This window comes from Echinops telfairi, unplaced genomic scaffold, assembly GCF_000313985.2.
Source record: "Echinops telfairi isolate 266 unplaced genomic scaffold, ASM31398v2 ScPeMD7_2;HRSCAF=8, whole genome shotgun sequence".
Classification (NCBI taxonomy): Eukaryota; Metazoa; Chordata; class Mammalia; order Afrosoricida; family Tenrecidae; genus Echinops; species Echinops telfairi.
Genome location: NW_022103898.1, coordinates 7,933,724 through 7,947,761, shown reverse-complemented (window position 1 = coordinate 7,947,761; position 14,038 = coordinate 7,933,724). Strand labels below are relative to the sequence as shown.

Here is a 14,038-nt window from a genome sequence, read left to right as displayed (position 1 = left end):
CACACACACACACACACACACACACACACACACACACACACACACTCCCAAGTGGCCCCTTGGATCTCCAAACAGTTCTGGCTTCCCCGCAGGAGACAGAATCCACATCTGACTGAGACCCACGTCTGTGCCTGTCCCCGTGCCCGAGGCTGGCATCACCCTGAAGGCCAAGTCGGACTGAGTAGAACATGGCAGAGGGAATGTTGGGGGCAGGGTGGGGGGGGCGGGTTCTCCCCACAGCCTCCTCCAATGGAAATGGCTGGGCTGCACTAGCTCGTGTAAGGTCCTGTGCTGCGGGGCCACAGGGGGGTGGTTGACGGAGTAGTCCAGGGTCTCCAAGGCCCCAGGTCCCTCAAACAAGGGGCAGACTCTTCCTGCCCCCCAGGCCCGGCTCTCAGTGGAGGGCAAGCACATGGGCAGGGATGGGGGAGGGGGGGTGATGTGTGGTCTCAAGGACGCATGGGGACCCACAGGCACACACGAGAGTGTAAGCCTAGCACACACCCAGACACAAAAGAACGCGGCACCCCAGATTTGGGGCTTGCAACTGTTTTTGGTGAGTTGAGCCCCAGCCCCTAGAACAGGCGTGTAGGGCCACAGTCATACAGTGGGGCGGGCCTCCCCTCCGTGAGGGACTTCCGGTCCATGCAACCATCCGTCCATCTATCTGTCTGTCAGTGGAGGTGTGCATGCTGCTGTAAAGCGGATTGGGGTGGGGGCGGGGGGGCACGCCTCCCAGACTAAGAGACAAGGAAGAAAGGCCTGGCCACTGGAGACTAAAAATCTCGACCAATGAAAACCCATGGGCAACAGCAGCCCAACCCGTGACTGATCATGGGGCAGGTGTGGCAGGGGGCATCTCCTTCCATCATGCTCGGAGTGAGTCACGTGGGAAAGGGGCCAGGCTGATGGCGACTGACATCAGAGTGGCAGGGTGCAGACACGGTGCACGCACGTGGGTGCAAGCAGGCAGACCAGCGACAAACCAACTGCCAGGGGGCTGCGCGGGGCTCCTGCGTGTGTCAGAGTAGGGCTGAACGCCTCGGGTCGCCAATGGCTGACGCTTCACACACCGACAGCCAGGCCTTTCTTGCTGGGCACTTCTGGGTGGACACGAACCTCCAGTCGAAGGCACTGACCACTGGCACACACCCCCCACCAGGGGATAGAGAGTCACCTCAGCAGGGCGCTCTGGCGCATGGTCCCACAGGCACACTCCCACATCATACCCACCAGACGCTGCCCCCAAAGGGTGCCCCTCCCACCCCCACTGCTCACCGTTCACAAGGCCACCAGGCTCCACCAGGCTCTCATACTGCAAGCTGGACCGGGGCCGGGGCGTGGGCGGGGTCAGGGCTGTGCTCTCAGCCGCCTTCCTGGGGGCAGGCGTGGGGCGGCCAGCTGGAGGGCTGGCCAGCTCCTGGGGCTTGCTGGCAATGCAGGGCTTGGTGGGTATCTGGGGCTGGGCCTCAGTGCCACGGGCCTTGGGCTCATCAGCCTCAGTCGCTGACACCAAGGGAGGGCTGGGGTGGCCACCCTCCACACCGCTGGCTTCCTCTCCGAGCTGAGGCTGGAGCTGCTTTGGTGGCTCGAGGGGCCCAGGCTTGGCCCCCGACCGTGCCCCTGGGCCCAGCCTGGCACAGTGCTCCGTGCACACGAAGGTGCCTTCCTCGGGCCCGCTCTTGTAGGCCCCGGGGACCAGGGTGCTGGAACACTGCCGACACCTGTAGGGGAGACCAGACGCCCATGGGGGCTCAGCTTGGCCAGCCAATGACCACCCTACCACCACCAACCAAGTGACTCCTCCCCCTCCCGGCCTAACAGCCCGGGCTTCCCAGGGGAATGAATGACTGCTGACCACTACACTCGCACTGCAATGAGAGGACAGGACCCTGGCGTCAAGCCCTGCGGGTGCAGTGGTTACAATCGGGCTGCTCACCGCGAGGTCGGCAGTTCAAAACCACCAACTGCTCTGCAGGAGAAAGACGGGGCTTTCTACTCCCAGGGAGTTGACCGCCTCAGACACTCCCGGGCAGTTCTACCCTGTCCTACAGTATCGCGCTGCGCCGGCATCGGCTCGATGGCACAGAGCCTTTCTTGTTTTGTTTTGAACACTCGTACAACAATGAAACCGCAGGAAGCCGGCAGCAGGGACTGGGAAATATCTTCAGTTTCAATGACAAGGGGACCCTGCTGAGGGCCGCCCTGGGGAGCCCCCTCCGGGGCCATCACCTGCCACCCACGGTGACCCAGGAAGTCGGTTTCATTCCACCAACGGGTCATGTTGATTTTGTCTCGGCATGGGCGCCACCCAGGGGAGCCCACTGCGATCACGTCGGGTCCCACGGCTAACGACCGTATAGGACAGAGTAGAAGCAGTCCCTCGGGGTCCAGGGCTGTGCCTCGTCAATAAAGCGGGGCCAAGCAAGAGAGCCTAGCAGGAAGGAGTCTGTTAGGTGCTGGGCACACCATGGATGCTGAATTCCGGTGCCTGCCCAAGACAAGCCCCGGTCCATAGCCCCTCACCGGAAGCAGTGCCGGTGGTAGAGCTTGCCCTCGGCCAGGTACCGCTGCACCAGGTGGACGTGCTGCTGGCAGGCAGCACACGTGCTGCTGGGGGGGCGATGGGCGCCCTGCTCCGCCAGGCTGCCCGAGGAGTGCTCGCCATCCTACAGGAAAGGAGGGGACAAGGTCACCAGGCACCAGCTCAGAAACCCTGCTCCTTCTCCCTCCTGAGTGACACTGCCCAGGGGGGGCAGACCATCCCTTCTCCAGACTGGACTGGCCGCAAGTCCATGCTATTTATAAAGTGGTCCCCACCGGAACAAGCCAGTCCTGGCCCACTGCTCCCGGGAGAGACGCAGGGCCAGCTTCCTGCGAGCCTCTGGTCAGGACGCTTTTGTTAACCTGGTCGACACCTAACGTTGTTTGACGTGTGTTTCTGCTGAGCCCCCAAGCCCCATGTCCTGTTCATTCTGACCTAGAGCAGCCCTCTAGGGCAGAGTCCGAGTACCCCACAGGGTCTCTGTGGTAGTTAGGGTTATTGTGCCAATCCGGCCAACAGGAACATGTGGGGTTGATCAGGTCGCCGTTTGATTGGAGGGCAAAGAGATAAACGGCTCTGCAAAGCCCGCCCCCCTCTCTCTTGCTCTCTGGTGATTGGACTAGTGTGCTGCTGCTCTAGCTAGTTCTCTGCCTCAACCTGTGAGCTACACTACCTGTGGGCCAGGCCAACCCGTGGACTGTGTCGCTATGCCAGAGCTTGAGGCTCCGTCGCGACCTGCTTGGCCACGCTGCTGGTGCGTACATCGCTTGAGCTTGAGGCTGGTGGATCCTGTCGCCTTGCATTGCTTGTGTTCAATATCCCATCCAGACCTGCTTCGCTAAGCTCCCAAGCTACTCACTGTTGGTGACCCACCCTGCTGCTTGCTGCCTGTGGACACTCTGCCTGCCTTGCCTTAGGGAGGACTCCGCTGTCTGCTTCCTTGACCTTGGACCCAGCAGCCCATGAGAGTTGAAGGACTTCCAGCGTATTAACTGCTCCACAGACGTGAGTTGAACTGAACCCTCTGTACTGCTGTGTGGACGAATTAGCTGTTATGGTCCTTCTCGCTGTGTAAACCTATCCAAACCTATATATATAATCATAAGTGCCCTGGTTTTGATTCACGAGAACCCTGCTAACACAGTCCCGCAGACAGGTCTTTATGGGAACTGGTCATCGCAGTGTAGCTGCTGGCTTCGAACCACGGCCTTTTTGGCTCATCTCTCTCCTCCCTCACAGCTGCCTCCCTTGGGACACGAGGCCCCACGGCGGCTCTGAACGTGGCTTCCGGGCAACACTCCCCAGAGAAAGAATGGAACTGTGAGGAGACAGAATGGCCCTGGGATGAGAAGGCCGAGCAAGAGCGGCACTGTGCTCTCGCTGGACCCGCTCCTGCCCTCTGTGCCTGGCCGTGAGTGACCGCAAGTGCCCACAATGCTGAGTTCTGGGCTGCCGAGACGCCTCAGAGCCCTGGAGGGCAATGGCTGAGTGCTCAGCTGGTAGTGGAAAGGTCAGCGGTTCAGACCCACTAGAGGCTCCTGGGGGGTAAGGACCTGGCAACCTGCTCCCACAAAGGATTCAGCTGGCACACCAGTGGGGGCCGTGCCAGCCTGCCCAGGAGTCCAGGAGGGTTCCTGGAGTGGAAACAACTGCCCCTCACAGGATGCCGTCACCAGAGATGCTCTAGCAGCAGGTGGACCCATGCATTTCACCAGTGCGGGGGCGGGAGGCTGGCATCATCTCACTGAGAGGGAAATTGGGGCCGAGACAGGGAGGGGCTGGCTCAAGGTCACTCACTGAGCCGGGGCATTAACCCTTCATACCGACTTCTGGTTCCTGAGACTTCCCTGGGCTGCTCCTGCCCCTGCCCCAGGCCTTAGGGTTCAGGTGTGGACGGAGGGCCAGGGTCACCACCAGATGAGCCTCTGTTCCTCCTGTGCAGACCAGGGCTCTGGATGAGAACCCCCCTCCCCACCCAAAGCTGTTGACAGCTCTTCCAGGGACTGACAAGCCCACTGTGGCAGAGAGAGCTTGTGACTGTGCCCACCCCACCACCCCCTTCAGGGGTTGCTGGACCCTACCTCATCCTGGAGAAAGAAATGGGCTGCCTGACCTCTGACCCCCTCCCCGGGGTTCCCGAGTGCTCAAACCCCACGACAAGTCAAGGACAGGACAGAGCCTCTGGACATGTCAGGACTTCCCTCCCCACGAGACAGTCGCTGCCCCAGCAGCTGTCTACTAACCCCACCTCCACCCCCGCTCCGCTCCAGGTCTCTACCTGAGTGGAGTCTCCCGGTTCCACTGGGATGGCCGCTTCCGGAGGCGAGGGTGGCGGTGCCAAGTCCTTTCTGGGTGGTGACACTCCCGCTGCAAAGAGACGGGAAGGCGTCCTGAGGTCTCAGGTCGGGCGTGAGCAGTCAGCCCGGGGCTGGGACAGGAAGGCCGGGCGGCAGCACAGGTGGGAGAGCTCTGGCCTGGGCAGAGCAGGTGGTGACATCCCACTCGGAGGTGGGGGATTTGGAGAGAAGGAAGCATGCAGTGCCCACCGGGGGGTTCTGGAAAATGAGCTGCTTCCCTGGGGAGGTAAGGGGGGCCAGGAAACCCCAGAACCCGGATGCAGTCCCTAAGACCCTCCCCAGGAACAATGGTGCTGAGAATAGTGCCCCACCGCCGTCCCCTGCACCACCCGGTCCCTCTAGGGGGCCGGTCCTTTACAGAGCCACATTCAGACCCCTTCCCCTGGTCACAAACAGTGCCAAACTACAGGGCCCAGCCTGGACAATCAGCTCAGCAGGCACATACTAACAACAGAAGAGAGAGTGCCTGCCTGCCTGGCACCGGCGGCTTCCCGAGACGTGTGTCCGGTAAATGCGTGTGCGCGACCGCAGGTCCTGATGGGAATGTCTTTCGTCCTGGGCGCCACACGGGCAGAAACACTGCAACTCCAGCAGACATCAAGGCCAGGTGCCATCTCCCCGCTCCAGCTCCATCCTCGCCTTGTGTTGGTCCGCATGCCTTCCCAACTCCCGGCTGGCCTGGAACTCCCTTCCTCCCCAGACCTCCAACTGGCTTCTTCCTTTCACTCCGGCTCAGAGCCCCCTCCACCCCCACCCCCCCACGCACCTGAAGCAGCCACTTCCCCCCATGGCGTGTTCTGTCACTACCTTGTCTTCTTCATCGCCCACATCTGAAGTCAGGTCACTCTCTGATCTCCTCCCCTCTCCCCTCCCGCCCTGTCCACCGTCCACCACGTAAGCTCTATGAGGACAGGGGCCCAGTCTCCGGCCCCACTGCCTTCCTAGCATCTCACAAAGTGCAAGTGACGCAATCTCCCTAAAAACCCACTCACTGCCATCGAGTCGATCCCAACTCACAGGGACCCAGAGGACAGGGTAGAACTGCCCTGAGAGTAGTTGTGAGGCCGGAGAAAGCCTCATCTTTCTCCTGTGGGGCAACTGGTACTTTCAAACCCCAGACCTTGCAGTTAGCAGCCCAAAGCGTATCTCCCTGCTCCACCAAGGCTCCTTCGTGCACACAGTAGGAGCGCAGCAACCCCCGTTAAGGAGAGCACAAAGGGCCGGGCCGGAGGCTGCCTGGCTCTGCACTGGACAGGGATGGTCTGGTCCGGGGGCCGGCACACTTTTGACACGGAATAGCAATCCTGTCCCTCACAACCAGTCGGAAATTACTTGAGAGCCACACGTGTTTTTCTTTAACACCTATGTTTTTACCAACAAATGAAATCGCCCATCATCTGAACAGTATCTTTTCAATGAAACTAGGACAACACTGTTTCCACGTTTGTTCAGAGCCCTGATCTAGAGCCCGGGTTCCCAGAGTGGGTGACACTGCCCCCTGGGGGGAAGTGCTGGAACAACCGTGGGGGGGAGGGGTGCGTTACCCCCAAAAGCTGAACACCCACACTTCTGGAAGGTGGTCGAGAGACCAGAGCTTGATTCCCAGCCCAAGAAGTGACATGTACTTGTGAAATGAGGCCAATGAGACCCCAAGGGTCACAACCGCCCAATCGGTTGTCGGCACGGCACAAGGTTTCATTCCATTGTGCCAAGGGTGGGGGTGTGGGAGTGGAGGTCAGCTCAGGACAGCGGGGCAGGGGTGACTCCATCTAAGCAGGGCAAGGTGGGCAGGGGCAGCTCAGCCACTGTCTGCAGGCCGCCCCCGGGGGCCACTGGCCCAGCTGAACGCAGGGGTCACAACCCACTGCTGTGGAGTCAATTCTAACCCAGAGCAAGCTTCCAGGGCCGAGGAGGGCTTCCCAGGGGGTTTCCACGGCTGCACATCTTTATGGGAAAGGTCAGCCACACCTTTCTCCCGAGGAGCAGGGTGGATTCAACCACTGACTTCCTGGTGAGCAGCTGCCTGCATACCCTCTGCACCATGGGGGACCCACGCCTTCTAAGACACTCACATTAAAACACCCCAAACTCACTGCCAAGTTGATTCCAACTCACAGTGAGCCCACAGGACAGGGCAGAGCTGCCCCTGTGGGTTTCCAAGACTATAACTCTTTACAGGAGTAGAAAGCCCAGACTTTCTCCCAAGAAGTGGCCGGTGGGTTCGAATTGCTGACCTTAGAGTTAGCCACGCAACACGTAACCACTACGCCACCCAGAGCTGCTTTCAGGCCTGTGAAAATCCAGGCTGATCAAAGTCACCCCTCCACTCGCTCCAAAGTATTCGGAAGGGCCGTGTGTGCACGTGTGCACATTTCCTCCTGGGGGGACACAGCATGCAGCTTCCTTTGGTCACGCAATGACGGCTGCATGTAGAGGCCAAGGTGGTGGAACAGCACGGACTGCACATTCATAATCTGGAGCCCTTGCAGGGCAAGGGGGTGCCCACCAGCATGGGTCTCACCCAGCATGGGTCAACTGGAAAGGTGGCCCAGCAAAGAAGAGCTTAGAAGAGAGTGCCTGGGCGTGGCCACCTGAAGCCCCTAAGGCAGGAAGGTGGGAATGTGGGTCCAAATAAGAAAAGCTAAGTCCAAGGGCACGTGGAAGGAGCCCTGGTGGCATCGTGGCTCGGAGCTGGGTTGCTTTGCTAACCACAAGGTCAGCAGTTCGAAACCACCCGCTGCTCCAAGGGAGAATGATGAGGCTTCCTACAGTTCTCCCCCGACTCCGCTCAGAGTGCGTGTTATCTTGAGATAATTGGAATCACTCATGCTTCTTCCTTTCCCTGTTCTACACCCTGGATGTCCTGAGTAGGAATCAAAAACATCGGGGAGGGAGGGGGAAAAACGAGGAGCTGATTCCAAGGGCTCAAGCAGAAAGCAAATATTCTGACAATGATGATGGCAACAGATGTACAAATGTGCTTGACGCAATGGATGGATGTCTGGATTGTGATAAGCATTGTACGAGCCCCCAATAAAATGATTTTTTTTAATGATAAAAATGATTTTAAAAACATAAACACTGATTTTCATACATTTCATACATTTTCGTTTCATCTTGTGTTTTAGAGTCAGGTCAGCTGGGACAGAACACAGCCAGGAAACCGAGCTGAGAAGTGGGGAGGGGGCAGTGAGGCTACCCCATCTCCAGCACCTGTGGGCAGCAGAGATGGGCCAGGGCAGGACACCAGATTCTCCTACAAGCTGCTCAGCCTTTCTACTCTGTAACCTTGGGCCCCTTGCTTCCCCTCTCTGCAAATCCAGAGGCCCGGCTGCCCCCAGGTGCCGGGATCTGTGGGCCCCAGGCAGGAGGCTGGGCTCTAGCTCAGGGCTCAGACTCAATGGTTACATCCGAGGAAGCCTGTCTAGCAGGGTCACTTCCCCCTGGGAGAAAAAAACACCAGGGAAGTGTCTGCAAACGGGAAGTGAGGGATGCGAACTCCGAGGCTGCAGATGAACCAACCTGGTTGGTCCCCTCCAACAAGACCCGGTTCCTCTGCTGCCTGAAGTGGCCTCATTTCGACCGCAGTGAGAATGTGCCTCACCAAACCCCGGCCCCGCGCAGTCTCTCCCAGAAGCCAGTGGGCCACGGCAGGCTTCCAGCTGTGCCACCCTCCCCACTCTCCTGTGCCAAACCAGCCCACCATCCCGAGCAGGGCCTCAGTGTGGCTTCCGGTCTCTGGCCTGCAGCCCCCAGAAGGGTCTGAGCACCCTGAGTCCCACCCAGGGTCTACCCCAGCACCCCGCGCAAGGTCGGCCGGCATGCATTGATGTCGGAATTGGTGAGTGAGTGAGTGAGTGAGTGAGTGAGTGAGTGAATGAATGTCTGGGGGCTGCATCCCCAGCAATTTTCTCAGGGCTCAAACCTCGCAGCGGCGCCCCAGCCCCCACCCCCACCCCACCCGAGGGCTGGACCCTGGCTCACCGTGGCCAGGGCCGGAGAAGTGGTTGTAATACTGAGACACGTAGGTCATGATGCTGAGGCAGTCTGGGACGCTCATGGAGACCATGTCAGTGGGGTCCAGGAGGGCGGGGATCCCCAGCTCCCTCTCCGCCACCTCAAAGGCCTGGAGGGAGGAGGGGGGAAGAGGCGGTATGAGTGGGCGACTGCCCAGCCGAAGACCACCCGGGGCCAGGGGTAGGGCGGCTATGGCTCCCTCAATGCCAATGAGGAATACATGGTGGCCTGGGAAGAGACAGCCTGGTGCTCAAGGTGTGGGGAGGGGGCAACAGTGACTCTGTGGGGTGCAGGCAGGGCAGCTCCTAGGGGTACTGGATCCCAGAGCCCCTGCCTTAGCTCCTGCCCTGCAAGACCCTACCCAAACACACACCACGCACGCACGCACCGCCGCCGCCACCCTCCACCCCCTCGGGGCTTCAAGGGACTCACCAAGCGGTTATTCTCAAAAACATTGTCCTTAGAGAGTGACTGGAAATCTCTGCGGAGGCAAGGAGAAGAGGGGGGTCAGTAAGAGGCCGGAGAGCAGGGCATGGGCCAGCGCTGGGGGACCCAAGACCCAGGAACAGGGGCTGGGGCTGCGCTGGGGGGGTCTGCAGTAGCCTGTGGGGGCGGGGAGGGGTCTGTGGGGGCAGAGGAGGAGACTAAGGTAACTGCCTCTGGGGCCTCCTGCTGGCCCCTGAGCTCCTGGTCCCTGGAGGTGTGCAAGCTCAGGGGCGGGGCTCAAACTTAAACAGCCCTTAGTCTGGAAGGGTCTAGAGCCCTGGACTCTGGGTCAGCAGCCAGCCCTGAACTGTGCCCCTGGACTCATCCGTCCCCATGATAAGAGAGCAGCATCCAGCTGTCCCCGAGGCAGGCACTGCCTGGCACTGGCTTCTTCTCGCACAATCGTCACTGTCAGGGCAGCTCGACAGGCTAGTATCCTCCCCAAGGGGCAGGTGAAGCCACTGAGGGAAGCCAGCTGGCCCTTCCACGGAGGACACTGCCGGAGGAGGTGCATCAATGCCCGCCCAGGAGCGCCTGACCCGAGATGAGTAAGAGACTGCTTTCCATGGGCCGGCCGGCCCAGAAAAGAAGAACAAGTTTGAACCAGCCTGGGAATCAGACATCGTCCCGAGCTGCTGGCACTGAGCAGTTGCCCCCACCCCCACCCCACTCCCGTGACATCTTCCCGTGGGGGGAGCAGGAAGGGGCTCCTGGTTTCTAAGCCGAGACAGGTGAGAGGCAGCGGGGCTGAGAAACAGGGGCCCCTGGGGACGACACGGCTGTTACCTTCATTTGGGCCCCCTCCTGCCTCCCAGCAGCCTCCAAGCAGCCTTGCCTTTTAGGGCTAAAATGACAGCACAGGACGGAAGGCCCCGAACAGGGCCAGCCAGTTCTTCAGGGTCGGAGTGAGGCCCAGGCTGGTGTGACCCGGAGCCTCCTTTCCCATCTACATACTAGAAAGGCACGGGCGATCCCACCCCACCCCACCTGGGCTGGTGGTGAGGACAGAGTTTGGCCTCACAGACAGGAACAGGAGCAGGGGACCCTTTACCTCCCACAACCGTGGCCCAGACAAAGACAGCCTTGGGAGCCCAGAGGGAGTCCGGCACCTCAAGGTTGAGGTTGGGGGGGGTCTGGGAGCCAGAAGAGGCCTCTGTGTGAGGGTCAGCCCCCTCTTTGCCACACCTAGCCCAGTCCCTTCCTTCCCCACAGCTGCTCCCAAATCCCCCACCATACGGCCTGGCCAACCGGAGCTTGGCCTTGGCTCTTAGCAACTGACTCCAGACACCCCACTTCCCCAACACCCCCAGCTGGCTTTCTGTTTTACTCTCAGCCCCGCCTCTTCCCTCTGTCCCCCACACTGTCCTGGGGAAGGAGGTGCTGTGCAGAGGCCTCAGGGGAGGCCTCCGGGGCCCAGGGGACGAGGTTGAAGGTGCCGCTACACCACTGCCTCACAGTGCCACCTTCCCTAAGGGGCTCCACCAGTAGGGCCCTGCTCCTCATCAGGGAGGTGGGAGTGAGGAGGAGGGTGGGAACACGCCAGCCCAGCCCTCGACCATGCCAGTTCCGAGCACAAATGAGACAGATCCACCCGCCTCCCCAGCACTTCTTGCTCCAGCCAAGGGCTCAGTTAACACTGCGTTGCTAACTGCATGGTCACAGGTTCAAGGCCAGCGGCGGCTCTGGGTGAGCAAGGTTTGGTGCCCCATACCTGCACAGTTCTTGGTACCAGTGAACTCCAACCAAACCCACTGCCGTCAAGACGGTTCCGACCCACACCAGCCCTGCGCACAACAGAACAAAACACCGCTGGTCCTGCACCAACGAGCCCACTCTTTCAGCCATGGTGTCAATCATCTCGTGGAGGGGCTGCCTCTCTCTGCAGCAGCGGTTCTCAACCTGTGGGTCGTGACCCCTTTGGGGGTCGAACGACCCTTTCACAGGGGCCACCCGATTCGTCACAGTAGCAAAATGACAGTGATGAAGTAGCAATGAAAATAATGTTATGGTTGGGGGGTCCCCACCACATGAGGAGCTGTATGAAAGGGTCGCGGCATGAGGAAGGTGGAGAACCACTGCCTCTTCCAGAGTTTCTCAGTCTGTAAATCTTTACAGCAGCGGACCGCCTCATCTTTCTCCTGCGGAGCGGCTAGTGGGTTTGAACCGCCAACCATGCAATTAGCATCCCAGTTTACCCCCGTAGTGCCACCGGGGTACCCTTGGGCACTCCATAAATGCTTGCGGAATGAATAAATGTTGAAAGCCACTGGTTTCCCTACAATTCTTCTTTACTAACTCCAATTATTTACCAAGAATTTCCAAAGTGGGGGTGCGGGGTGTTCCCTTTGGCTCTGGGGGAGATGAAGGGCGCCCAGACATCCCCTTATGGGAGCTGAAAGAGCAGAGTCCTGGGTGGCCACACGGTTAACATACCTGCTCAGCTGCTCCCTCAGAAGAAAGGCCTGGTAGCCTGTTCCTCTAGATCAGCCACTCAATACCTTACGGACAGTTCTGCCCTGACACCCTTGGGGGGCTCAAGGGTGCTAACTGATGCCACGGCAGCTGGCACTGGGCAAGATCATGCACAGGAAAACCTGGAAGAGGGGGAGGCGTGGGCCAGCCCCTCACCCCCACAGTGGGGCGCTCCCCAACAGAGGCCTGGGGTAACAGTGGGTTCGAGTGGCAGGCCCACACTCTACTCCAGATGGTTTGTGCCCTCTCTCTCTGCTCCCCAGGCTCTCGCTGGCAGGCAGGGCCTCTCCTGCCTGTCCATAAGGCCTTCGCTGGGCCTCGGTTTCTCTCAGCACAATGAGCTGGCTGCCCAGCCCCGAGTCTGGCTCTCTTCCACGTGCCAGGACCACCCTCTGGCCACGTTGCTCCTGGACTTAAGCCCACAAGCCTCCCAAGGAATCTGGCCCAGCTACCCCCCTGACCCTCTGTGCCAGGCACAGTAATGGGGTCCCTCCAGTGACACCGCCACACCACTGCCCAGGTGGCCCCTCCCTCCAGGACCCCTTGGATTCCCTGGCCACTGCTGCGGGCCTGCAGCTGCAGGGCTCCCCAGGAGCCTTCCCCGCCTGGGCTTCTGTCCACACGGACTTGCTTCCCAGGGGTGGGGCCGGGAAGACTGTGTGGGTGCTGTCTGTGTTCCACTGGCTCAGCACCCAGCGGGGTGTAGTAACACTATAAAGAGTTGTGGAGTAGATGAAGCTTCAGAAGTCCCCCCCACCCCCTCCCTAACAGCAACGGACTGAACTGAGGGCTCATAGAACTCCCAGCATCCTCTCCCCTCTGTGAGGTGGGTTTTATGATCACCAACCCCCACCTTCGCAGAGGAGGAAACGGATGTCTGGAGGGACCCATGGATTTACCAAGGTCACACGCCTGAGATGGGCAATGGCTGGACATCAACCAGGTGATGCCAACAGGCTCAGGTACATGCAAGGGCTCACCTTGACACCCAAGACCCTACACACGTTGGCCCCTGCCTCACTGTCTGCCCACAGTCAAACCAAAGATCCCTTAAGCCCTCCACTTCAATTCAACCCACTGACCCTATCCGGGCACCCTTCACCCCCATCTTTCGGGGCCTAACTGCCCCATGCCCTCCTCACCTCCACCTACCCCACTAGACTGAAGACTCCTCCTCACTTAGTTCGATTCTGTACTTGCACCAAAAGCCCTCTCTTTGAGGTCCGACACTGCCACCCACAACCACCCACAGCACCTGTAGAGCAAGCAGCAGGATCCACAAGTGCAGCAGCGCCACCCAATCGTTGAGGTAACCCGGCCCTCAGGGGTTACAGGGAGGGCAGGCACGGGTGGAGCCCTGAGCCCTGGCAGGCCCAGGGGGCCCTGGGAAAGGCACTCCTGGCATGGGGTTGTTGGTTTGGGAGACAGAGGCCCAGGACGCTTGCCCCAGTTTGTGGTGGTCCGAATGGCAGGTACTGGACACATATTCAGTCTTATAAACAGATGAAGGAGAGGATGGGTGTCCCGAGACCAATGTCCCAGGTCCCCTGCCTGAACCCTGAGGAGAAAGGGGCTGATGTCCAGCCTGGCGCAGCTGACTGGGGCCTGCTATAAGGCCCTCCGCCCCATTGCTCTTTCTGGTCCCATCAGGCTCCTGAGAAGGGTTGGGGACACCCACCAGGGGAGGGAGGCAGAGAGGGATCTCCGGAAAACTGCGTCCCTGTGCAAACATCTGACCACCACCTTCTAGACACCTTGGCTCTAGCTAGCATCGATTCAAATGCACAAAGCAACTTTGTTAATCTTTAACCTAGCACACCCCACACTCCGTTACTGATTGCCAGACTGATTCCCACTCCTGGCCCTCCTACAGGACCAAGCAGAACTGCCCCCTGCGGGTCTCCAGGTCTGCTTCCTCCTTCTCCCGCCGCCCACCTTGCTCCTGGCAGGGGAGTGCCCTAACCACTGTGCCACCAGGGCCCAGGAAACACAGGACTGCAGCCCACGAAATCCACAGCTGCCAGCCCGGCTGCCGTCCTGATGACAACTGGTCTATGCGGGGCTTGGAGTCATTGTTCTCCATGTCCTAGCTGGCGAGATGACACGGTGACCCACTGCCACGGACTCGCACCCCACAGGGTGGAGGGGCGACAGGACCGCC

At 60.0% G+C, this 14,038-nt stretch overlaps 1 protein-coding gene across 1 annotated transcript in view; it reads right to left on the bottom strand.

Moving 5' to 3' along the window:
• Positions 1-13,960, bottom strand: part of MICALL1 (MICAL like 1) — a 24,679-nt gene extending 10,719 nt beyond the window's left edge. The window contains exons 1-6 of the mRNA XM_045290847.1: positions 13,884-13,960; positions 9,352-9,400; positions 8,887-9,028; positions 4,824-4,912; positions 2,527-2,669; positions 1,279-1,724 (exon numbers count right to left, since the gene is read on the bottom strand). Coding sequence (XP_045146782.1) covers positions 1,279-1,724; positions 2,527-2,669; positions 4,824-4,912; positions 8,887-9,028; positions 9,352-9,400; positions 13,884-13,960 — 946 coding nt within the window. The remainder of the gene's footprint in view (positions 1-1,278; positions 1,725-2,526; positions 2,670-4,823; positions 4,913-8,886; positions 9,029-9,351; positions 9,401-13,883) is intronic.
• Between the last annotated feature and the right edge of the window lie 78 nt (positions 13,961-14,038).